Here is a 25,184-nt window from a genome sequence, read left to right on the forward strand (position 1 = left end):
CAAAGGATAATAGATGGAAAACTCCAAAACATGGAGGGAAACTACACTCTAATCTTTCAACTAACCCAAAAGAAGATAGCCACACAATATAATTCAACTTCTAACAACAAAAATAGCATGAAACAACAATCATTGGTTCCTAATATCTCTCAAGATCAATGAACTTAATTCTCCATATAAAAAGACACAGACTAACAGACTGGATACATAAAGAGGACCCAGCATTTTGCTGCACACAGGAAACACACCTCAGTGACAAAGAGAGATACTACCTCAAAGTAAAAGGCTGGAAATATTTTTTCTTAATAAATGGTCCCAAGAAACAAGCTGGAGTAGCCATTATAATACTGAATAAAATCCTCTTTCAACCAGAAGTTATCAAAAAAATAAGGAAGGACTCTTATTCATCAAAGGAAAATCACCAAGAACTCTCAATTCTGAATATCTATGCTCCAAATACAAGGGCACCTACATTCATAAAAGAAACCTTACTAAAGCTCAAAGCACATACGTACCTCACACAATAATAGGGAGAGACTTTAACACCCCACTCTCATCAGTGGACAGATCGTGAAAGCAGAAACTGAACACAGCAAAACTAGCAGAGGTTATGAACCAATCAGAATTAACAGACATCTACAGAACATTTTATCCTAAAACAAAATAATATACCTTTTTTCTCAGCACCTCATGGTACATTCTCCATGTACCATGACTATATAGTCAGTCAAAAAACAGGTCTCAGCAGATACAAGAAGGTCGAAATAATCCTACACATCCTATCAGATAACGATGGACTAAGGATGGTCTTTAATAACAACAAAATTAACAAAAAGCCCACATACACATGGAAGCTGAACAATGTTCTACTCAATGATAATGTGGTCAAGGAAGAAATAAAGAAAGAAAATAAGGATTCAAGAGAGTAGGGATAACTTCCTAGGTCTCTTCTATTATGGGGGTCTGGGAAGGAAATTGTGAGGGAGATGCTCTGTATTAAGGGCCGAGTTGGGATGGGACTTCTCAGCACCTGAGGGCCTCTCTCTTGCTTGGGGGTGGGTGGTCCAGGGTTTCTTACTCCTTGGAGGCCATGTAGGCCATGAGGTCCACCACCCTGTTGCTGTAGCCATATTCATTGTCATACCAGGAAATGAGCCTTACAAAGTTGTCACTGAGAGCAATGCCAGCCCCAGCATCAAAGGTGGAAGAGTGGGAGTTGCTGTTGAAGTCGCAGGAGACAACCTGGTCCTCAGTGTAGCCTAGGATGCCCTTTAGTGGGCCTTCAGCTGCCTGCTTCACCACCTTCTTAATGTCATCATACTCAGACAGCATGTCAGATCCAACAACAGATACACTGGGGGTAGGAACACGAAAGACCATGCAGTGAACTTCCCATTCAGCTCTGGGATGACCTTGCCCACAACATTGGCAGCACTAGTTGCTCCATGGATGGTGTTCTGAGCTGACCCATGACCATCATGCCACAGCTTTCCAGAGGGGCCATCCAGTCTTCTGAGTGGAAGTGATGGCATAAACTGTGGTCATGAGCCCTTCCATGATGCCAAAGTTGTCATGAATGACCTTAGCCGGGGGGGTGGGGCTAAGCAGTTGGTGGTGCAGGATGCATTGCTGACAATCTTGAGTGACTTGTCATATTTCTCATGGTTTACACCCATCGCAAACATGAAGACATTGGCCAAAGTGGCAGAGATGATGACCCTTTATGGCCCCACCCTTCAAGTGGGCCCTGACCTTCTCCATGGTGGTGAAGACACCAGTGGACTCCATGACATACAAAGCACCAGCATCACCCCATTTGATGTTAGCGGGATCTCGCTCCTGGAAGATGGTGATGGGCTTCCCCTTGATGACAAGCTTCCCATTCTCAGCCTTGGCTTTGCCATTGAATTTGCCATGGGTAGAGTCATACCTGAACACATGTAGACCACGTTGTGGGCAAGGTCATCCCAGAGCTGAATGGGAAGCTCACTGGCATGGCCTTCCATGTTCCTACCCCCAGTGTATCTGTTGTTGGATCTGACATGCTGTCTGAGTATGATGACATTAAGAAGGTGGTGAAGCAGGCAGCTGAAGGCCCACTAAAGGGCATCCTGGGCTACACTGAGGACCAGGTTGTCTCCTGCGACTTCAACAGCAACTCCCACTCTTCCACCTTTGATGCTGGGGCTGGCATTGCTCTCAGTGACAACTTTGTAAGGCTCATTTCCTGGTATGACAATGAATATGGCTACAGCAACAGGGTGGTGGACCTCATGGCCTACATGGCCTCCAAGGAGTAAGAAACCCTGGACCACCCACCCCCAAGCAAGAGAGAGGCCCTCAGGTGCTGAGAAGTCCCATCCCAACTCGGCCCTTAATACCGAGCATCTCCCTCACAATTTCCATCCTAGACTCCCATAGTAGAAGGGACCAAGGAAGCCCTCCTTATTCTCTTGAATCCTTATTTTCTTTCTTTATTTCTTCCTTGACTACATTATCATTGAGTAGAACATTGTTCAGCTTCCATGTGTATGTGGGCTTTTTGTTAATTTTGTTGTTATTAAAGACCATCCTTAGTCCATCGTTATCTGATAGGATGTGTAGGATTATTTTGACCTTGTATCTGTTGAGACCTGTTTTGTGACTGACTATATGGTCAACTTTGGAGAATGTACCGCGAGGTGCTGAGAAGAAGCTACCAAACCATGACAGTATTGCTGATGTCATGAAGTGCATGCTGACAGAAGCCTGATATAGCTGTCTCCTGAGAGGCTCTACCAGAGCATGACAAATACAGATTTGGTTCTCCCAACTAACCTTTAAACTGAGAACAGGGTCCCCAGTGGAGGAGTTAAAGAAAGGATTGAAGGAGCTGAAGGGGTTTGCCACATCATAAGAACAACAATACCAGCCAACCAGAGCTCCCAGGGACTAATACAAAGTATACACAAGGCTGGTAGCATATGTAGCTATCAATGGCCTTGTTGAGCATCAATGGAAGGAGAAGCCCTTGGTTCTGCTATGGCTCAATGCCCTAGTACAGGGTGGAGAAGTGGGCAGGGATGGATGGGTGGGAGGGTCAATACCCTCACAGAAGAGGGGGAGCTGGGATGGGATCGGGTGTTTATTGAGGGGATAACATTTGAAATGTACATAAAAAATATCCAATAAAAAAACAAGAGAGCCATTCCCTATTGTTAATAATCATGCCTCATAATTAAACAAATGGACACTAATAACATCTTGTGAATACCCCTCCCATTACTATTATTATCCATTTTCTATTATATTAAGATCTACGCCATCAAATTGGTTTAAAAAATTTAACGTAATAGCAGTATTGTGTAACTCCCCCTTTGGACTATATTTGGTATAGAAGCTGATGTCACTACCAATCTGTATATTTGTGTATGATGCCATGTGCAACAATCCTCTCTTACTTCTACAGAATTGGTGATAACGGCCTGAGACAATTTTTTGATGGTCCTGCGAGTACGAGACTAAGAGAGCTCAATTTGGCTAACTGCTCCCTGCTGGGTGACACCTCTATCATAAGGCTCTCAGAGCGGTAAGACAAAGCAATGTCTACACTACTGTTTTGTTACATTCGCTAATGGGAGTGATTGGTGGGTAGGTCTCAAAGCCAAGAGCCCACTCACACCCTCTCCAGCACATTAGGCACAACCAGTAGCTGGAGTACCCCTGAGCTTGAAGTCTTAGACCTATCTCATCTGAGAGGCTTCCCTTTCCTGTCACTGAGCTCCAATTCTGAAATGGAGATATGGATAAGTAGATATGTTTGGCTTCTCTGTACTCCTCAAGGATACTGTCCCTGTATTAACCTCACTCCAGGCTTCCTGAGGGCTGTTCTGGGTGATCGGTTTATTCCTGAGCCGATCTCAGCTCCTGCAAACCATTGAGAGAGCCTCAATGTGGGGGTCAGCCTTGTAGGTCTGGTCGCCATTCTTTGGCATTTCCATGGTGATGGTGATAAATGCTTAACATTGTTAGAAATCACCGTGTGATACTGAATCATGGGATGTCTTAAACCTTCATCTCTCTTCCTTCTCTCCAACTTTATAACACTGGCCAGCTGTGGTGGCTCACACTGTTACCCCAGCACTTCAGAGGTAAGAGGACAGCCACGAGTTCCAGGCCACCCTAGAACTACATAGTAAGTTCCAGGCCAGCCTAAGGTATAGATGAAGACCCCATATCAACAAAGCTGAGTCAGTTTACATTAGGTGGAGGAGAAGTGAATCTCCTCTTCTGCACCAACTGCTCTCCCCAGAGATCTTCATGGAGAAGTCTGTGTGTCACCGGTGTTTAGTCTGTGAGCACTGAGGTTAATCCTTCCTGATGTTCCCTTTCAGCTGCCCAAATTTACAATACTTGAATTTACGAAATTGTGAACATCTGACTGACTTGGCAATTGAATATATTGCAAACATGTTATCGTTGATATCAATAGATCTTTCTGGAACACACATCTCAAATGAGGTAAAACAAACAACAGCACAATTATTTACCTATTTTTTGTAACATCACTTTATGGTTTGCAAGAAAATGGAGAGAATGCTATTTTTCTTTTTTAAGTTATTACATTACAAATGGAAATTTACGAATATTGTCCCCAGAATAGTGATAAATGCTGTTATTTGTAAATCGTCATGTTTCTTTGTCTTACAAAAAAATTAGCAGGGCCCAGTATTTTGGAGAAAGGTATGACAGACCCAAGTATTACATGGTAGTCTGAAATTCGTTTTATTATAGAACTCTGGTCTGTATAACAACGATATACTTTAGACAGCCAAGTCTATTCTTCCTGTAAATTTCACACTCTGTAAACTAGGTGAATGCTTTGAGATTGAAGTCCAAGTTTTCTCAAAAGCAGTTGATGTGACTCTTCCAAGATTAAGCCCCTCGGCCACCCAGGTGCTGCCTTCATCCCCTCATCCTGTGGAGGAGGAAGGCGCTGAGAGATGGGCGAGTTTCTGGAGGGCTGTGATGGGCGTGGAAGGACAGTGCAAGTTCCTTAAAGGGTTTCTCCTCCAACCACTTGCTAAGTCCCTATTCAAAGACTGAAGCCAAAGGTCCCCTGACTGGGACCTTCCCTGGGAAGCCCTGTTTGGAAGCAAGCCTGGAATCTAGACTTGTCTCCAGACCATTAACGGATCTGCCTCCCGCTGTGCCGCAGCTGCCCTTCCCTCCTTTGCAGTCAGCTGTTTCAGACCAAGGGGGAAGGGCGCACCCTGTCACCGCCCTGGTTCTTTCTTTGGTTGAGATCCAGCCTTCATGTGGTCATATGACCTCCTCTGACCTTCTTCGGAGAGTCACATGCAAATAGGGATACGGAACAGTTATATGTAGTCAGTCCCCTGTGGCACAGATACTGTTTGGCCTGCTCAGTGGCATCTTCTGAGCATGCAGGAACTGACATCTTAAGAGCATCCGATGCTGTTTCAACTCTAGGTGGATGTCTAAAGCGTCTCCTTTGTTCCAGCTCCAAGGCCATTTCTCGGGGCTCCTGTGGATCCTGTTAGTGTATGGTGACCCCGTGAGGCTGTCTCAGGGTCACTGTCACAGATAACCCCTTCAGACATTCTGTCCTCCGCCCCCCCCCCCCCCCCCATCATGTATGTGTTTGCCCTTAGACACATGCTCAGTCTCTGGTTGCTTTCCTCAGAGTGGCTTACCTCCGTCGAGTTAGAATACAAGTTGAGCTTGGTCTTCTTGCTGAGGCACTTGAGAGTGAGTGGTTAGTGGGTCCCTAAAGGGAGGGCGGGGTCTCCTTCTCCTCTGAACTGCTGGCACCTGCACTTCATATAAACTCGAATTCCTTCTGAACAGCCTTTCTATGCTTTCAACTCCCTGGATTACCTCAACCTCTGAGTTCCAATGACTTCCTTTTTCCCCCATGTCCCAACACAGGGACACAGATGGTCAGTTTCTAGTACTGCTAATGTCTGAGTGCATCTGCCCACTCAGCTTCACAGTCTCTCTGCCCTCTGAGCGTCCAGTTCTATGTTAACATTGACTTTCATCAGGTTTTTTCCCCCCAGATTTTATTTTTATATATGGATGTTTCTTCTGCGTGCATGTCTGTGTACCACATGGATGCCTGGTGCCCCCAAAAAGCTAGAAGAGAGTGTGTTGTACCCCCTAGGGCTGTTTGTGAGCTGCCGTGTGGGAATCGAACCTAGAATTCCTAAAAAAGCTGTGGTAACCACTTCACCTTCTCTCCAGCCCCACTATCCTTAGTTTTGAATACTTAATAGTTGTTTGGGTTTTCCCTTGGATCTTAACAGATAAAAACAATGAATTCAGAAAAACTCTGATGACTTTCTACTTTGATCAACTCTACGAGAAAAGTGGACGGCTTAGCTCCCTGAACCTGTCTGACACCGTCTTTCTCTCTAGATGATCCAGTCTGAGATACCCTGGGCATGCAGAATCCCTTAGACCACGGGTCATTTGCTCCTTTCTAGCTCTTGCTTCCTGTCCTGTCCTTTCCTGTCTTTCCCCCTCCTCCCTCCCCTCCCTTGCCCTCCCCTTCTCTTTCCTCTCCATTTTTCTCTCTTCTTTTCCTCCCTTCCTCTCCTTTTTTCTCACCTTAGCTCTAGTGCTTTTTCTTCTTGGCGTGGACTAGTTCCCTAATCTAGGAATGGCAAAAAAAAAAAAAAAAAAAAAAAAAAAAAATTCCATGATTTTAACAAATGTTATGTTCAAAGTCTTTTAGAACCCTGTATCTAAATCTTAAAACCCTACATTTCATACCTCTCCATGTTGTTTTGTATTAAACCTCTTCTTGGCTCACGAGTAGAGTGCCCAGCTGTTGTCTGCAGGGCCTCATGGAACATCTAATTCTGCCGTGGCACTTATCACAAGCCTCATGTGCCAGGAACAATCTGCCGAGTGAAGACAAAATTCTGTGACTCGGTGGGGTTTTAGCATTTAGGGGGAACTCAGTTTTCACTTCCAGAGACCATATGTTAAGATTTTACCGCCCAAGAGCAAGTGAAGAACTTAGGAATGTGGCCTCAAGCGCTGCTCTCTTTATTTATTTATTTTCCTCTGAAGAAAGCCTGTCATTTGAGAGCACTAGAAGCATCCACGTAGCAATCTAAAAATAACACTAAGTGGATGAAAATCTAAAGGTTTTTTTCCTTCCTCATCTAAAAGGCAAGTCGTTAACGAGGACATTGGTCAACAGTTGTTGAGTTAACTTCAGTCTATCTAAAGTGAGTCAACCCTGCCTGCAGCCACACACGGCCCGGACTGCAGGTGTAAATTTGATGGCAGACTTAACACACAGAATTTAAATTTTGAAATGATACAGATACCCGCCAGAGATGAAACCTGACTGGCTGTGCCTTTTGGGTAAAGTTTGCTCTCTAGTAATATGTCCGTTTTAAATTCCTCTGAGTAAGTTTTCAGTTAGAATTTCACGACCGCTGAGTTAACATGCATTTGTTATGACTTTGGTGTCTGGCGCTGGGAACAGAGTAAGTAACAGCCCCGGTGCTTCCTCCGAATGCTCATTCCTGTGGTGTAGCGTTGTAAAGCTCAGAGGGTGTCGGGGACCAGGGAAGAGAAGCCTCCTGTTGCTCGGAGGGTTTGGGAACACCTTAATTTCTAAGCAGAGGAGACAGAATATGAACTGTCAGAGGCAGCCAGCCCACGGCCGTTGAGTCTTAGTATGTAGTGCCAACAGTGCATGGGGCTTGATCATAAGGAGAACATAGAGGGATGCTGTGCACGGGGCAGGCAGGGGCCACGAATCTTTAGACCTCTTTCATCTTCTATAACTTTGTAAACTTCTGGCTAAATGACACTTAGTTTTGCTTGGGTGACTTGGATGCGCCTTTATCTCCATGAATATAAAAAGGTTTTCTATTAGTTAAAAGAGCTACCATTTCCTAAAGACCACGGGATCCATAATTGGGGCCGTTCAAGCCATCGCTCCGTCTGCCTTAGTCACTGACATGTTTGTTGTTTAAAGGGAAAAATGAGTCAGAACAGTGTTCCAGACGAACGGTTAGACAGTGGTTTATGAAGAGTCTTTCATTTGCATGAATTGTAAAGACTTCCATGACGAGTCCTGATTGTGAGTGCTTTTTATATAGGTATCGGCCGGAGTCCCCTTGTTAAAATGAGGGATCTCCAAGGACTGGGGATTGGTTCCATCTATTGCTATTTCCTAGACTCCTAGGGAATTGTAGGCACATACACATTGGGTGAAGCAATAAGTGTTTGGCAGTGTGGTTTCTGACACGACCCATTCTCTGCAGCGTTGGCTGAAAGAGAAGGTATGGGTTACTTTAGCATAGCATGGTGGGTACAATGACTTCCTAATTTGCCCTATTCATCACAGATACAAATAGGCACATGCTTGTTCAAGGGACTCCATGCAGCAGGGTCTTGCTGGACCGTACTGTCAAAGGGATGGAAGGAAACTACTGTGCTGCATCGTATAGACTTCAACTAACAGCAAAGTAGCACCTGAACCAGTCACAGACCCTCGTGTTAAGTAGATCCTTGGGAAGCCGGAAGCAGGGTGCCTTAGTCACTGTTCTATTGCTGTGAAGAGACACCATGACCACAGCAACGCTTATAAAGAGAAACATGGATTATAGTTTCAGAGATCTAGTGCGCTTTCGTCATTGTCATGGCAGGAGCAGCGTGGCACACAGGCACAAGAGCAACGCCTTAATCTGTAGGAAGGTGTGTATAGGGTGAGGTGGGAGGATGAAGAACTGGCACAGACTTTAAAACCCAGCTCCAATGACACACTTCCTCCAACAAGGCCACACCTCCTAATCCTTTCAAACAGTTTCACTCCCTTGTGACCAAGAATTCAATCACATGAGCCTGTGGGAGCCAGCTCAGTCAAACCACCACCGAGGGTAATTAGGAGAAGGACTGTGGGACAGGGAAGCAATGAGTGTCTTGGGAATTAAGGGGAAAGGAGGCTGTGAGCCAGGCTGGAGCTTACAGAAAGGATTTTGAACAAGATTTAGTGGATAAAACTGAATGACGCTGGTGACTGGCCAGTTACAGGAGATGAAAGTCTGGGGTGGGGTGGGGAAATTAGAATGTTAGTTAAAATCTAATTGTGACTGCAAACAAGGGTCAGGACTTAAGAACATTTCCACTCTTCCTGAGGCCCCAGTTTCAATCCCTAACACCTATGCAGGCAAAAGAACCACACACACAAAATGATTCTTAGAATTAAAAAGAAAATGGATGGATACAAGTTCTGCTCTGGTGGTTTGGATAAAAATGGCTCCCATGCTGGTCCCTGCAGGTCCCCTGTGGGATCTCCAATGACACAGGGCAACAGCCAGCAGGAGTCCCAGTGAGGATCCAACGCTGATGACGTCATAGAAACCAGAGATCTTGAGCCAGACCACTGACCCATTGCAATGAACATTTGCAAGTGAAGATGTATGGGCAAAGGGACACACTGTGGGACACACTGGGACACACACTGTGACATACTAAAGCTTGCACGATGAGATGTTTCTATGCTTTGTTTTGGTTGTCGTGTGTGTTTGTGTGTGTGTGACTTTGGGGAGGAGGTTGCAAGGGTGAAGAGCAAACACGAGGGGGTGGGGAGATGGGACTGGGATACATGATGTATCCCGCAAAGAATCAATACAACGGTTTAAAACATGGTTCCCATAGGTTCATATTTCTGACTACTTAGTCATCAGGGAGTGGCACCGGAACATGTAGTGGTGTTGGAGTGGGCATGGTCTTGTTGGAGAATGTGTGTCACTGGGGGGCGGGCTTTGAAGTTTCAAATGCTCAAGCCAGACCCAGTGTCTTTCTTTTCTCAGTACCTGCCAATCTGGATGCAGATTCTCAGCTATCTCTCCAGCACCATGTCTGCCTGTGTGCTGCCATGATCCTTGCTATGATAAGAATGGGCTAAAACCTCTGAATTATAAGCCAGCCTCAGCTAAATGTTTTCCTTTAAAAGAGTTACTGTGGTCTTGGTGTCTCTTCACAGGAATAAAACATTGACTAAGATGCCTACTTTAAATTATTTTTTATTTATGTTTGTTTATTTATTGGATATTTTATTTTGTTTATTTATTTTGAGACTGGATTTCTCTGTGTAGCCCTGGCTATCCTGGAACTTGATCTGTAGACCAGGCTGGCCTTGAACTCAGAGATCTGCCTGCCTCTGTCTCCCAAGTGCTGGGATTAAGGATGTACACCACCACACCCAGCTGGAGGTCCTGAAGATTTCAGGTTCCCAAGAGAGTGTGGAATATTCATGTAAAGAGCTTGAGGGAGAGGCCAAGGGTTGTCACTACCAGAAGCTGTTGCTATGGCAGAACTCCCTGGGAGACCCTGAGAAGGAGTCAACAGCTAGAGAAACAGAACAGACCCACGTGGTTATGGTGTAGGAAGATCTGTGAAGGGGGTTAAAGAAAGAAGGTAAAACATGGCAGGAGAGCCCAACGAGCGCACCGTGGCTGGAACAGAGTTGCACCGTCTGCTAAGAGCAGAAGTTTCCCCAGGGAAAGACGAAACCGTGAAAAGACACTGTTTTTGCTTGACCTCTGTCTACCCTTCTGTCCTCATCTCGTGGCCTCGCTTTGTCCTTCCCCTTCACTCCATCCCTACAGCCTCCATCTCATTCCTCAATCAAAGGATTCCTTTTCTTAGGATCTTTACACACGTGCCTGGGATGTGGATCTGTATATGTATGCCTGGGATGCAGGGTCAGTATACAAGTGCCTGGGATGCAGGGTCTGTACACATGTGCCTGGGATGCAGGGTCAGTATACAAGTGCCTGGGATGCAGGGTCTGTACATATGTGCCTGGGATACAGGATCTGTATATGTATGCCTGGGATGCAGGGTCAGTATACAAGTGCCTGGGATGCAGGGTCTGTACACATGTGCCTGGGATGCAGGGTCAGTATACAAGTGCCTGGGATGCAGGGTCTGTATATATGTGCCTGGGATGCAGGATCTGTATATGTATGCCTGGGATGCAGGGTCAGTATACAAGTGCCTGGGATGCAGGGTCTGTACACACATGCCTGGGATGCAGGGTCTGTTTATGTGTGCCTGGGATGTATGGTCTGTATTTATGTGCCTGCATGCTCCTCCTTCCATTCTGCATGTTCCAGGGTGGAGAACTAGTCTGCCTATTAATATTCTGAATTATCTTTTCTATAATAAACATTGATTACACTGTCCACAATGATAGAAATATCACTTCTCTATTTAGATCATTTCTATACAATATGAATGGGTGATTGCGTTTTCTTCCTTTCTTCTTTTCCCCTCCCTCTCTCCTTCCCCTTTTCACCTCTTTCCTTCCCTCCTTCCCTCCTTTTCTCCCTCTCTCCCTCCTTTTTGATTTTCCGTGTCAGGGAGTAAAGTGTGGGCCAAGCCAAGCAAGCTGTCTAACACCTGTCAAACTATACCCCAACCCTCTTTTTACTTTCTATTTCGAGACAAGGTCTCCCTGGATTAACCAGGCTGCCTTGGGTCCACCTTGTAGCCCATATAGGCCTTGACTTGTGATTCTCACACGTCAGGCTCCTGAAGACCTGGGGTTGTCGGCCCACAGCAGCAGGCCTGGCTGACAAAGACAACAGATCATGTGGTGACTCAGTTCTCTAGCTGCTTTTTTTTTATGAGTGTTAGGTAAGTGTTGCTCAGTCCCTAATGTCCCAGACATTATCGCTGCCCCTCTACAATGTAGCTTTCTTGTGCCTGTTACTTCCTTAGGTAACTTCTGACAAGTCTGAGTGCATACCCTTTCTAACAGAGTTGCAAAAAATCCAAATCTAATTCTATTCAGTTTCCTTGTTAATCTGAATTGTAAGTCACAAGGCCATTTAGCTTATGCTAGTTTTTAGTCAAAGCCAAGAGACAAGCAACAACAAAGAAAACTCTAGGGAACTTATTTGCTACTGTTATCTCCTTGCTCAGAGTTGGATACCACTCCCAAGTCTAAGCAGCCTAATGGGGTACCCTCTACTCTCAGGGACCACTGCATCTAATGGGGCGCCCAGAGCTCTCAGGGGCACTGTGTCTAATGGGTGCCCTGTACTCTGGGGGGCCACTCTCACCCTGTTCCAGAGGCACTGCTCCTCCTGTCTTTTTAAACACACCCTGGCCTTCACCTGCATAAACTGCTCCATCTAATGATGCCTCCCTGATCCTTGTCCACGCAATGCATTCTTACTTGGCTCTTCAGTTTTGGCTGTGAGTGCCTCTTAGGCATTTTTGATCAGTCTTATTACCAGCGTTGTTAGGGTCAGAGCCTGGGCCCTGGCAGCCCCCAAGAAGCCACATTTGGACACCATTGTCAGAAGTGCATGTAGAAAAGAAGTCTGGTCAGGGTGTGCCCCTGCCCCCCATTGTTGTTTCTGCTGTAGTCTCTGCTGTAGAACCTTCCACCAAGTTGTCTGGACTGTGTGAACTCTTGCTCAGGAGACAACAAGGCTTCCAGCCTTCTCCTGGGGGAAATTCCAACTCCGCAGAGTGCATTGTATCTGTAGTCTGCCGGCCAGAGGGAGGGGACACATCTGTCACTTTAGGATATCTCCCTGCCTGACCAGGATGGCTGGCAGCTTGGGACCTTCTCATTTCCACCGCATAGTACCTGGACCACCATCAAGAATGATTTACCCATTATTCTTAACACCGGTGCTACTCCTGCCTTCTTACACATTCTAGGCCCTGTGAAGGCAGAGGCTGGAGCATCTCGCCTTTCTGCTGCCTGGTATTGATGCCTAGGTCACAGGAAGCACAGGCTGTTTTGTCATCAAGTGAGAGACTGAATGGTCCTGGCACGGTTTCCCTTCTCCCAAGCAAGCACTTAAGGGTTTCTTTAAAGTCCAGAGCTTCTCAGTTACCCTCTGGTCTCCAGTGGGAGTTCTCACAGCTGCATGTCTTAATCTGATGCCATGCCTGCTGGAGACCACCCATCCACATGAAACACACACAAATAGAGCCCAAGGTCCAGGGACACACAACCTCTAAGACAGGAAACCCCGGGAACTCCCTTGGGATCCAGGATATAGGAAAAGATGAGGATAAAGGGAAACGTGGAAACTGAGAGACGAACGAATTTGCCTGGATTTTTCAAAAACACAGAACAAGAAGCCAGCTGTGGTTTCCCACAGGGAGCTGGGCCTCCCTTCCTTCCCTCCAGCCAGGGCTGGACCTGAACTTGTAGCTTCCACAACTAGTAACAGCGGCTCCTTTCACAGAGGTCAGAGTGCCTCCTGCCTCTGGTGAGGTACTGTCGAAAACTGTAAAGAGAAAAAGGTCTGTCATTCTTGAAGAGAACCCTGGGGGAACAGCAGCCTCCCTTGGGGAGCTACCTTAAGGCCAGCCAGCACGTTATAGTAACTTTTAGTCTCCTGATGTAATTGTTATCACGGATGCTCAGTGCCTCCATCTGCTAACCTTCTCCTCATAGCTTCTGACCTCCACACAGTCTTATCTAGGCCTAGGAGGTTTTCGGCCTCTGAGACTTACTGCTGAGTAAGCCCATCCTTTCTGTCTCTCTCTGAACTCTAGCTGACTGGTCAACTCTGGTCTGAATGGGTGATTGTCTTGGCCTCACTACCACCCTGGGCCCCATGGCCCCAGGCAGGGGTCATCTTGTCTTGGGTTCGGTCCTGCTTGTGTGGACCATTCTATATGTTTCTAAGTGTTGAATAAAGTCAAGGGGAGATGTTCCTGTAATCCCAGCTCTGGGGAGTCAGAGGTAGGTTGATCTCTCGGCAGTCCAGTCTTCAAGCTCCAGGTCCCAGAAAAAGGCCTTGTTTCAGAAAACAAGATGGAGAGCAAACAAGAGACACCTGACATTGACCTCTACCTCTCTCTGTCTCTCTTCTCTCTCTGTCTCTCTCTTTCTCTCTGTCTTCCCTCACTTTCTCTCCCTGTCTTCTCTCTCTCTCTCTCTCTCTGTCTCTCTTCTCTCTCTCTTTCTCTCTGTCTTTCCTCTCTGTCTTCCCTCGCGTTCTCTTCCTGTCTTCTCTCTCTCTCTCTCTCTCTCTCTCTCTCTCTCTCTCTCTCTCTCTCTCTCTCACACACACACACACACACACCATTTTATCTGCTCCTCATTTATTAAAAGATATTTAATTATTCACTATCAACCATGTGTCCGTTCTGAAGTATTACAGTGAAAGGCACAGTCCTGTGCTGAGGTTCAGTGTCCAAACAACAAGAAAATCACACCATGCGGTGATAAGTTATAAAAATCAAAGGTTCAGAGTGTCCTCCCTGATGGCACCACATTGTGACAACTTGGGAGAGTTACTGAACAGCACTGAGCCCCCATTTCCTTCTCTATCAAACTAATTGGAATGCCGCCTGCTCCTCAGTGTTCAGTGAGATTATATGCAGCGGGAGTCACACATACAGCTCTGCTCGCGGTGTAGGTTTGGCTGTGGTGTGGATGGTCCCTTGGAGGAGGGGCAGCAGTTACAAAGACAGGTGGGATGCCGAAGTTCTGAGTAGGACTCGGAGGAGCTAGCAAAGCTTGATGAACATCTGGGGATGGGGAGTGGGAAGTGGTGGAGGGAATGTGGTCAGCGCTGTCCCAAGCAGTACCCCGGATCTATATTTGGTCAGGTATAGGGATGACAGGTCCTAAGTCAGGAAATTCACCTAGGAGGGAGGTTGAAAGATGGAGCCCAGATGCTGAGTTCTGCTTTAGACATATTTGATGCCACTATCACGGGCTCCTTCGGTGCCAGTGACGAAGAACAGACAGAGACAGACTCCCACCTGAGTTTAGGGATTGTCACTATTGCTTTGATGGTTTCTTTACGTTGTCTGGAGTTATAGGACTTGCACACGGTCAAATTCCAGGACACCAAACACTCAGAATAGCAAATTACAGGAGACTCACTTGTGTTTCCTTCATCGGTAGTAAGAAGTGGAGCATCTATCAGGAATGGGGGCCTCCTGCATTTTCACTTGGGGGCTCTTCCAGTCATACCAGACTCCTTGCTATTCCCAGTTCATTTTATTTCATAGAGTTCACTTTCTATATGTGAGTACCAAATATTTGGGTTATACAGATCTCCCCTGTGGGGAAGCCCAAGCCCTATAACCACTGTCACAAACGAGCAAAGTTCTTAAAGGAAGTTCTTTAACCAGACTCTTGACCAGCTTGAAAAAGAGAAGGAAGAACTCATTATAACCCCCTGGCTTCCCATTATACTGCTAGACAGAAGTAATCTGCTATGTTTGAGGCCATGGAGGAATGTTACTTACTGGTTTGCTTCCCCTGGCTTGCTCAGCCTGCTTTCTTATAGAACCCAGGTCTACCAGCCCAGGGATGGCTCCACCCACAATGGGCTGGGCCCTCCCCCCTTGATCACTAGTTGAGAAAGTGCCTTCAGCTGGATTTTATGGAGGCATTTCCCCAACTGAGTCTCCTTTCTCTGTGATAACTCCAGCTTGTGTCAAGTTGACACAAAACCAGCCAGTACACCAAGACAGGCATGATTTCAAACACTCTAATATAGTACTTGGAGGCCTGAATGGGAGGATCAGGAGTGTGAGACTCCCTGGGCTATATAGTGACCTTGTCTCAAAGTAAATAATAAACTAATAAGCACATCTAAAAATATAAATGTGTTTCTAAGCTGAAACGAGATTGACTTACCACACCGCAGCTACTAGATAAGTTAGGATATATTTGCTCTAAGGTTCACATTCTATAATGCCTGGGCTATGTTTCCAGGCTCTCTATAAAAAATCAAGTATCTCAGAAGGAAAGCCGTGTGAGTTATGAAAAGATGAATGTTGTCATCATAATATTAATCTGCTTCTCTAGCCTTTAGCTACCTCACTCTCAAGTGTAAGATGTGGTTTGCTTATGAAATCAGTCAGGTGTTCATTGGAGAGACCAGCCAAACATGAATGTTTCCTTTGAGTTTTTTCTTCTACCAACAAGGAGCGTAATTCCACCAGTAGAGACAGTGATTTTATCTCATAAATGCTCCTAACAAGAATTTGGGCAAGTTGAACGTGTATTTTAGGTGGCTGAATGCATAACTCAGTGGTAAAGTATATACTCAGAATTGCTGAGGTCCAGTGTTCAATCCCCAGTATATAAAACAGTTACTGGTAATACTGGAGATTAAGCGGGACCCTTAGCACTAGGTCTAAAAGACCCTGAAGTAGTTCAAAATACCTCTCCAAAATTTTAGCCAAATTAAGGGGAACCACTCAGTAAGAAGACAAAAACTTTAATTAAATACCAGCTGGAAAATCTAAAATGAGGGACAGAATTTAAAAAGCCACATTTGATAACCTATTTAGGCAAGGATCACCAAGAAATACTAAAGTTACAGATCAGAAGATTGTTGTCAAACTGTATCCTAACACCTCAAAAGAATCACAGCACAGATTTATTAAATAAAGGAAAACATGCTTCTAACGGAGCCATGTACCCCAAGTCAAATATCCCAGCAGCATCTCCAGTTGTAGAACAGCCTGACTCAGGACTTCCGGTGGGTGGGGGGCCTCAGTAGCATCCAGGCAATATAAAAAACAAGCCAAGGCTTAAGCAGACAAATACAGGTTACAAGACATTGTCCATATTAACTGGCATTTGCTCCTCAAATACAAACAAACAAACAAACCAAAAGACCAAACCAAACCAAACAAACAAAAATACCAAAACAAACAAACAAACAAACAAACAAAAACCGAAACATCATGAGCTGGGAAGATAGGTCCGTCTGTAAACTATGAGGACCCTGGTTTAATCCTCAGAACACTATATGGAAATCCAGATGTGACAACACGAACTTCTGCAATCAACCACTGGGAGACAGAGATGGGCAGAGCCCTGAGGCTCACAGGCTCAGTCTCACCTAATCAGCCCTTCCCCCGCAAACAAATAAACAATGACAATACAAAGTTGGTAACACCTAAGGAAGATGACATCTGGGGCTGTCCTGTGCACACTCATAACTGAAGAACTTAGGTAAAGGATGTGAAGATACTCCTTCGAATATTCTTTGAACCTCCCTGTAAACTGGAATGTTTTCAATATACGGTTGGAAGATGTTTTATATTTATGTCGGTGGTGTTCCAACCAGGGGTAGGATGACGCAGCCAGCGTAGACAACCCCCATCCCGACATGCTCCGCATCCCAACCTCCAGTAACCAGTTCATTGCCGAGTTCTATCTACATTAGCTAAACACATCCAGATGTAAAACTGGGGGAAGTATTCGAGAAATGTGCAGCTCTCAGAGGCCTTGTGTGCACGGATCTGTTCCTGGCAGTGCTGTGTTGTGTCTCCTTCCACTAATCCCAGTGACCCCCTAAGCAGGACTCCTCCCAAGCAACTCACATTTTCCAAATGAAGTCTCTGCTCATGCCATTTCCTCGGGCTGAAAGGCTGTCCCCATATTTAGTGCTTGTGAAAATCACAATCCTTAGGCTTCATAAAGCTTTTTTTCTCTTTGAAAGTCCTGCTAGACCACCACCTTTGCCTTCTGATTGAAAGCAGCCATTCCCACTGAGTGGTCCTTCTCTTAGGACACAAACCCCTATTTCCTTGCGTTTGGGTCACTGTGTAACAGTACTGCCACACTGGGGAAGCTTTGTTTATCTACATGATACAAGCTTTGTTTATCTACATATCTGCATGAGGTACCCATCTCTTAGGATGCCGTGCCAGGGACTAAGGACTTGATGCCTGCTTTCTTTTGGACCCCATGCCTTGAGAACATCCCTCAGTGAACCTGATTCTGTACTATAAGCTTTCTTTTCCTGTGGATTCCTGGGCACCTTGCTTTATGTCCTTCAGTGCCATGGACTATGGAGAAGCAAAATGCTTGCCAGATGTGCTGGGAACACGGAGCCTTACCTTCTTTCGGGTTGTGGTTCTGCCGATGGCTTCCTAGACCACCACACTGGCTGCTTTCCTATGTGCCACCTCTCTAAAATGTCTTTCCTTTTATTGAAAATGGATTATTTTCTCACATAGTATATGCTGATATGGTCTCCCCTCTTCCAATTTCTCCCCACTCTGCCCCCCACCCACATCCATTCCCTTTCTGTCTCTCAGAAAAACATGGGCCTCTAGGGGACAATAATGAAATAGAACAAAACATAATACAATAAAACCAAGAGTGTCACGCTGGAGTTGGTTAGGACAAACAAAGGGAAAAGAGCCCAAGAGAAGGCACAAGAATCAGAGACCTACTAGTTTGAACACTCGGAAATCCCATGAAACACAACAGTGGAAGCCATGGCAAACACACAGAGAACCTTGTGCAGAATCTTGCGGGCCCTGTGCATGCTGCCTTGGTCTCTGTGAGTTCATGTGAGTTTTGATCACGGTATTTTGAAGGCCTTATTTTCTGGGTGTCCTCCACCCCCTATGGCTTTACAGTCTTTCCTCGTCTTACACAGGGAACCCTGAGCCCTGAGGGGAGGGACCAGATGGAGGGACATTCCATTTAGGACTGCGTTTTTTCAAGGTCTCTTGCTCTGCATAGTGTCTGGCTGTGGGTATTTGTATTTGATCCCAGATGCTACAGGAGGAAGCTTCTCTGGAGATGAACTTAGCCTCTTTTTATATTTAGGGAAACAAACCCTGGCCTCTGTCCTGTAAAAGTACTCAGACACTTGGCTGACTTTGGGAGAACAAGGAAGACTTCATAGCTAGACACCAAAACTATGCTGCAGGGAAGTACTGACTGCGCTTTGCTGACTGATGCCCAGGACCCCCATCTTACTGGCCTCTCTTCCCCCTTCCCCCCTTCCAGTCCCTCCCACAGTTAAATCTTGGAACCAGCCAACCTTAAACCAAACAGCGAAACAATACCAACAAGCCTAGTAGCTTTCTCCTTTGGAGCACTTTGCTGAGTGGTTCAGAAAATCACTCACTGTGCACTGTGTAGGTCTCCACCTTCCCAGTCTGTTTCATGCTGTTGTGGAATGCTGGGTTCTGAATGTGACAGCCGCTGTGATTTAAATCAGAGCAGCTGCACAGGACACCCACAAGATCAGGCCACTGACATTCCCTCATAGTAGGAGGTGGGAAGGTCCTTAGACTTTTGCCTGAGATTCCAGCCACTCCTTCCTTCTTGTGCCCATTTTAGCCACATGGAAGCTGCCCAGCTATACATGGTCGTAGGAGAGGCCGGAGGAAAAGGTAAAAGACTAAGAGAAGAGAACAGCCCAGGTTGGGACATGGGATCCTACTACGGGGAGGTTGTCATCCATCACAGGATGAGGTTTTGCGATACAGTTGTTTGGGAGTTGCCAACATTCTATACTATAAGCAACCCTTCACTCACGATCCTGGGAGCCAGCTAAGTAAACCTGTTAGTTCACCAAACCGACTTGGCTGGGATTGTTACTTTGGTCTGCTATTGGTGTGCTCTGAGCAAATATTCATGTCTCCCCAGGAAAACATAAGGTGACAAACACCTTAGACTACTCTGTTCTTTCTGTTAAGCATGACCATCCTGCTGGTTTTCCAGGCAGCTCTAGCTGTCCCTCTTAGAATGTCCAGGTAGTATCGTCATCTGACCTGATGTCCAGGAGGTGGGTGGGACTTTCCAGGCTCTTGGTTTCTAAAATGAAGGCTCACACAGAGGGTCAAAGAAAGTTTATTTGAAGCAAAGTGACAGGCCAGATACACTATCAAGAGTGTATCAGATGGCCCCATGAGTACTCAAGGCCTGCACTATTGCTTTGGGTTTAATTTTATGAGGTTCAAATTAAGATTTTGGTCACCAGATGTGTGGTTTGGGTGTTCCTTTCTTTGACTGAAAGGTTTTGATTACATAATCCCTCATTGGCTGTGCCTGTCATTTCCTACAATGTAATTGTATGCACACCCAACATGTGACATCACACATACTGGCTTGTCAACAGATGATCATGCAGATCTGAACCTAACCAACAGAAACACATGACACATAAGCAATGTGTGTGTCCATCTTGGGCTGAAAAATGACAGGAATAATTTATGATTATTATTGAACAAATGTTAGCCAGTGAAGAGCGTTTATTGAGACGAACGGTTCTAGGCGTGTTTCATTTAATTGGTTTATTTATGGAACCGTGCAACAAGGTGTATTTCCAGAATACTTTCCTCACTCTCAACCAGATGCCTTTGCTCAGCTTGTCTCACCCTCCAGCTGGTTCAGACAAGCTTGGGTCTACTTCAGCTGGTTCAGACAAGCTTGGCTCTACTTTTCCTTTTCCATATATTTTGCCTGTTCTAAACTTCAGTGGAATCACGTGTGGTGTTTGGGGTCTGACTTCTTTCATTAGAACCATGTTCCCAAGGCTTATTCATACAACGGCATGCACAAACACTCCGTTTTCTTACCAACTAGTATTCTATTGTAGATAAAACGAATCTGATTTACACTTCCATCTCTCCGTGAATATTAGTGCGCTGTCTCTGATTATCATTGCTAAGAACACTTGGGTACAAGTCTTGTGTGGAGATACATTTTATTCTTAGTTATAAACCCCTAGAGAAGTCTAACTGTCAGGCAGTGTGGTAACCCTGTGCTTCACTTTCTGAGAAACAGACTGCTTTCCAGATTTTTTTTTTTTTTTGCCAGCATTATAGGTGTCAGTTTCCCCATATCCCCGCTTATACTCTCTTTGTCTCTTCTTAATTATTAACATCTTAGTAAATTAGTTGTGGTATCTCACTATGTACTTAAGCAACAGCTAATATCCTAATTCACAGTTGAGTACACATGTATTTTAATGAGCAATTATAGTCTTAAACATAGCCACCATTTTTATCTCTTAATTTTAAAGTTATCATCATTATCATCATAATTATTGGGCGTAGATGTCGGGTGCATGTACCAAAGCTCATGTGTGGAGGACAACTTTGTGGAGTGTATTTCTCCTTCTCCCTTTGTGTGGGTTCTGTGGACTGAACCCTGGTCTATCAGGTCTGTATGACAAGTGGTTTTACCCTCAGAACCTCATTTCAAGCCCCATATCTTAACATTTAATGATTTTCTTTTGAGTGCTGAGGAACATACAGACTGACAAGTGTCTTATTTAGCGAGTGAACTTCTGTAGCTAAGATTTGAAAATCCCAGCTTGGCTACGTAAGTAAACTCTAACTGCCTCAGATCATTTCTTAAACGACAGATCAAAGGATAATATATACTCTCTATTTTCAAGGGTAGGACTCAGAGATGAACTCTGCGTGTCTTGGAATAGTTCAGCTCCTCCAGTTCTTCTGGCATGAATCAAACTAACAACACACACACACACACACACACACACACACACACACATCCACATATGAAATGCAGGCTGTGTGTGCCGGCTCCACGAGGCTTTGAAAGGAGGAGTCAGGAAAATAATGTTCTAGCAAAGGGTCCCACAGCCACAATGAGGTGAAGGGCAGAGCCATTGCATTTGGAGATAGTGCACAGGACCATTAAACAAATGGAGCCATTACTGTTAGAACAGAGGGTTGTGGCAAGTGTTTTCTTCTTTGATCTGAATCTAATAAGAAAATATTTGTTTTAAATGAAAGTTATTTAAAGGGCTAAAACAAGACCCAATATTTGCATAAGCCATTTTTATTGTGGCTCAAACATTGCACTTAATTATAAACACAGGAAGGACAGATCCTTAGCTGTTTCTGACTCTTCTCCATTAGTGGGCCTTGGATTCCTTGAATAGGATACAAATCCTGCTTGGGTCAACCTGAAATAATTTTTTATATGAAACAAGAGCCAAGAGGCTGAGGCTGTGTCTTAATAGAGAACCTGGGATGCTTGAGATCCTGGGATTCATCCTCAGCACCACCAAGCATGCAGGTGCACATGCGCGTGCCTGGGCAGACAGACAGACAGACAGACAGACAGACAGACATGCACACACAGAGCTGGGTGGCATCTGTAAGCCAGTTTACCAGTCCATGAGTGCTTATCAGAAGGTCCTGCCAGTCAGTTCTTGGGGAAACTGCCGAGACTCAGCATAGCACAGTCTTGCACACAGCAACAGAAGGGCTAGTCTATCGCCTTTCATCTGTAAACCTTGCGAAGAAAGTAGGCTATTGGTAGTTGCTTATGCCTCTAGATCTTTTAATGAAGATCTGTCCCCTTTCAGAAATAAGTTTATGAAGTGAACTAAAGTCTTTGAGGTTTTCTTTTGGGGGGGGGGGGTCGTTTAGGAGAATATGAACCTACTGACAAATTCCCTAGCTGTGTAAAGTGTTTTCAAGTGAAGTCAGAGCACTTGGTTCAGATAGCATTTATCTGAACACAGCTAGAAACAGGAAACGCCTTCAGGAGTTTTCTGGCTCTGGAACTCTGTAGTATTTTCCCCCAAAGTAGAGGCAACTGAAAATTTTATTCAATGGTTTACTAGGAACTAATACTAATAATTTTCTTACCAAAATAAGCCCCTGCTTTGTCAGAGATGGGACCCAGGGCGCAGCTTTATTTAGCCTGAATCAATGATCTCTCTTCTATGCTATTAATTTATAAAAACAGCTCTTGGCTACGTTCTACACTCACCTGTATTTACAAAATGATCTTTTTATATTTTCAGGGCTTGACCATACTTTCCAGACACAGAAAACTGAGGGAAATTTCTCTGTCTGAGTGCGTCAACATCACTGACTTTGGAATTCGGGTAAGATGATTAGGGTTTCCTGCCAAAGGGTTAAGATTAAATATTAGACTCCAGCTGAATAAACTTTGTAAGTCATGATATGAAAGGATAACTGGGGCCGAGTCGTGCACGGGACTGGGATGCTCTCACAGTCAACTCTGGGTGTCATGGTTTGGAGCTAAAATGTTGCTCACGGGCTCCTGCTTGAATACTCGGCCCTTAGTTTTAATGTTACTTAGAAGGCCACAAAGTCTTTAGGAAGTACAGCCTGGCTGGAAGGTAGACCTCTTCACCATCTCTGGAAGGTTAGACCTGTCTCTGTTCCACATGAAGAAAGGACTCTGTCATGCTGTGGCTACAAAGACTGCTGCCTTAATTTCCCCACCACCGTGAACTGATGTTTCTCTGAAACGGTGGCCAGCACCTTACGGGGTTTTTGTCAGGTGTCTTCGTTCCCTGGGACACAAAGGTAGCTAGTGCGCTCCACTGGTTCTTAGCAAGGCGTCTTTGTGGCTTCATGTCTTTCCGCATCTATTCTCTCTTGTCTCTGTGTTAGTCTAACACTGGGTCCCCACTGTGCTGTTCAGCCTTGCTTTGTTTTATCCCCTTGTGTCTTCACTGTGTAATAGGATAAGAGGAAAGTGTACCACTTAAGTATCTTCTTTATAAGCTCTGGTGTGAAGCAAGGTCAGTTCCTTCCAATTGTAGTCCCTGGCACAAGTCTGTGTGGTGTACAGAGTTATTCAGAAAACAAAATAACTGACTCAAGACAAAAAGCCCAGCGAGAATTAAAAACTTCCGTATGAGACAAGATTACCGCTCTATAATAAAAGGAATTACACATGCTTATGTTCCTGTAACCTGCTGTGAAAAGAAGCCAAAAGATTCCTGGAAGTAAGCATTGCGGTTTAACTGAGTGCTCAACATATATCACACAAGGCCCTATTCATTAGTACCATACGGTCAGGCTTCAAAATAATTGAAAAGGTGACAGATCAAAGATTTAAAATGCAAAACAGTTAAGTATCATTGCAAATAAATGTGTCCCTAAGATGATTCAGTATTGGGCTGGAGAGATGGATCAGCTAAAAATATAAGATGATTCAGTGTTAATGTGGTATTATGTTATGAATGTCTAACATTGTTCTTGACAAGTCTTGATTCCAAATCAGCACACACACACACACATACACACACACACACACACACACACACACACGTCTCTTAATAATAATTTTTATGTATTTATGAGACACAGTGCCACATTTTAATAATGTATATATGTACAGTGTGAACCCATTTACTTAACTACCCATTTAAACACTCACTTATCCATTCATCCACGGGCCAGGAGTAAGATCCACATCATGGAGTACGTTGCAGAACCCAAACAACAAAGAAAGGCTTGACTTAAATGCCAGGAGTACTCTGTCAGGGAAGCAGACTCTGCGACATGACTCTAGTTTGCCTGAGAGAAACGACTGCTTATTGGAACTAGTAGCTAGTAGTTAGTTCAGTTGTGGGTTTGGAAATGTTAAATAAGTATTTACCGAATGAATGAAGGCCAAAATAAAAGTTAAGAATATTGACATCCTAATCTTGAGTCACACTGCTTAGAGAGGGGGCAGTTGTAGTTGACCAGTGAGTGAATCTTTTGGAAGTATTCTAGTGTTTCTGTTATGGCATTAGTCTTTAAGAGGCTAGGAATGAGAAAGCATCACAAAAGCGTTGCTTTTGGTCCTGCGAGCTCCAGGCACCGCTCCACCCCCTCTTCTATAGTGCCTGCATTCACACTGTTTATAGGAGCTGGAGAGCCTAGGCAATAGTGTGCACTCATGCTAACTCTATGGTCATAAAGCAAAATTCTGGCGGCATATCTTTAAAAAATTTAAGCATTCAAAATGTTCTTTATTTTCACAGACCTAAGGATATCTTTTCAAAAGAAGCATCGAATACAGAATCCTTTCATAATTAGTTGCACAAGACCAGATGTTCTATTCAGAAAAAAATTTTTGTCTCATCATCTATTTTACCCTCCTCCCTGTTCTTGGGGTGTGTGTGTGTGTGTGTGTGTGTGTGTGTGTGTGTTTGTGTGTGTGTGTGTGTGTGTGTGTGTGTGTGTGCTGGCTTTTGAACAGTCCAAGCATCCATCTTGCTCAACAACTCTCCTCCTCTTGCAGACTGGCGTCTGCCCAACCTGTTTCAGACATACGTGTCTGGAGTTTAAGAAGGGTCTATTCATTGAATCGCTTTTCTGTGGTTTTTTTTTTTTTTCCTTATCTTCAACACCATTCACTAACATTTTAACTAGTTCCAAAATATTGTTTATACAAGATTTTCATCAATAACACTTTATCCATCGATAGCTCCACCCTCCAGTGCTAAACTGAAATTGATTTTGGTGGCCTTTGATGCATCCTGACTCACAGTGCTTGAGATGGGCTACGTGAGTCAGCTCCCCTTAGCAACAATGTTCGAAAAGATCAACACTGATTTCTATTTAGTTTCTAGCATTGAGTCATGCACTAATCATCAAAGTATGAGATTTTG

The 25,184-nt window shown here is 44.7% G+C and overlaps 1 protein-coding gene across 1 annotated transcript in view; it reads left to right on the top strand.

Moving 5' to 3' along the window:
- The window catches only part of FBXL13 (F-box and leucine rich repeat protein 13), a gene marked incomplete at both ends in the record, with an annotated part of 170,544 nt that overhangs the window by 124,745 nt on the left and 20,615 nt on the right, over nucleotides 1-25,184 (top strand). The window contains 3 exons of the mRNA XM_080936361.1: nucleotides 3,449-3,568; nucleotides 4,374-4,500; nucleotides 22,572-22,655. Coding sequence (XP_080792487.1) covers nucleotides 3,449-3,568; nucleotides 4,374-4,500; nucleotides 22,572-22,655 — 331 coding nt within the window. The remainder of the gene's footprint in view (nucleotides 1-3,448; nucleotides 3,569-4,373; nucleotides 4,501-22,571; nucleotides 22,656-25,184) is intronic.

This window comes from Micromys minutus (genome assembly GCF_963924665.1).
Source record: "Micromys minutus genome assembly, chromosome: 23".
In the NCBI taxonomy this organism is placed as follows: Eukaryota; Metazoa; Chordata; class Mammalia; order Rodentia; family Muridae; genus Micromys; species Micromys minutus.